The sequence below is a fragment of the Lolium perenne genome, chromosome 7, assembly GCF_019359855.2.
Source record: "Lolium perenne isolate Kyuss_39 chromosome 7, Kyuss_2.0, whole genome shotgun sequence".
NCBI classification, from domain to species: Eukaryota; Viridiplantae; Streptophyta; class Magnoliopsida; order Poales; family Poaceae; genus Lolium; species Lolium perenne.
In genome coordinates, this window is record NC_067250.2 from 258,779,534 (window position 1) to 258,780,914 (window position 1,381).

The 1,381-nt window shown below is 55.2% G+C and overlaps 1 protein-coding gene across 1 annotated transcript; it reads left to right on the top strand.

Moving 5' to 3' along the window:
* The first annotated feature begins 229 nt into the window (after positions 1-229).
* Positions 230-1,141, top strand: LOC127311979 (expansin-A18-like). Its single transcript, XM_051342453.2, has one exon. It carries the CDS (start codon positions 368-370, stop codon positions 1,139-1,141), a length of 774 nt encoding a protein of 257 aa, XP_051198413.1. The 5' UTR covers positions 230-367.
* The last annotated feature ends 240 nt before the right edge of the window (positions 1,142-1,381 follow it).

The following is a 1,381-nucleotide window of genomic DNA, read 5'->3' on the forward strand; positions in this document are numbered from 1 at the left end:
ACTTCTTCCATAGTTGTTTAGCGGCTAATGCCGTCTCTGTACTCCACTATTGTCAATGACAAGCTGCGCTTCCGGTCTTTCCGTCAAAAAAAAGAAGAAAAATGGCGAGGTAGAGGTGCAAAAGGAGTGATTGAAGGCACAAGTCAATTCTGTGCATATATGCTGGGTTCGATCGTTCGTATCATACACGGCCGTACGTCCGGCCGCGATTGTACATTCCTCGAGCTACTTAAGCACCACCATTGTCGGCATCATCCCTCACCTCTAAATATCTAATTCCACCTTCGAGCTAGCTAGAGCCAGGATCAATCATCTCTCTTGAGCTCTGTTCGGAAATAGTTTGGACGACCAGCAGGAGAGAAGCTAGATGGCAGGTAGAAATGGCTTCTTCATCCTGCAGGTGCTGGCCGCGGTGGTGTGCTTGGCGGCGCCGGCGGTTGGGGCGGACTGGCTCCAGGCCACCGCCACCTTTTACGGCGGCAGCGACGGGTCCGGCACTATAGTCGGCGCGTGTGGGTACGGGAACCTGCACGATCAGGGATACGGCACCAACAACGCGGCGCTGAGCACGGTGCTGTTCAACGACGGCGCGTCGTGCGGGCAGTGCTACACCATCATCTGCGACCAGCGCAAGTCCGGCATGTGCAGGCCCGGCAAGACCGTCACCGTCACCGCTACCAACTTCTGCCCGCCCAACTACAACCTCTCCAGCAACAATGGCGGCAGGGGGCTGTGCAACCCTCCCCGCGCGCACTTCGACTTGTCCCAGCCAGCATGGCTCAACATCAGCACCTACCAGGCTGGCATCGTCCCCATCGTCTATCAGCGGGTCAATTGCCGGAGGAGCGGCGGGTTGCGGTTCACCATCACCGGCTTCAAGGACTTCGAGGTGGTGCTGGTGACCAACATGGCCGGCAGCGGGTCGATCAAAAGCATGTCGGCCAAGGGGACCAACACCGGGTGGATCCAGATGTCCAGGAACCGGGGCGCCATCTGGCATGGCATGTCAGGCCTGGAAAAGCAGGCGCTCTCCTTCAGTATCACCTCCACCGGCGGACAGAACATCGTCTTCCAGAAGGTCATCCCGGCCGACTGGCAGTACGGCCAGACTTTCTCCACAAGGCAGCAGTTCGACTACTAACTAAGAGCATGTCTAGTAGAGCCCCTAAACCCCTAAATCTGTAAAAATAACCGCTTTTTTACAGTTTTTGACGAAAAAATCGCAAAGACTAGAGCCCCTAAAACTGTAAAACTGTAAAAAATTTCCCAGGTCCGACCTGGGAATCTATTCTTGGCCTGTAAAAAAACGGGTTGGAGAGGGGTTGACCCTCTAAACTGCATTTCGGGCGGGAGGGAAATAACCGTTTTTTATGGGTTTAGG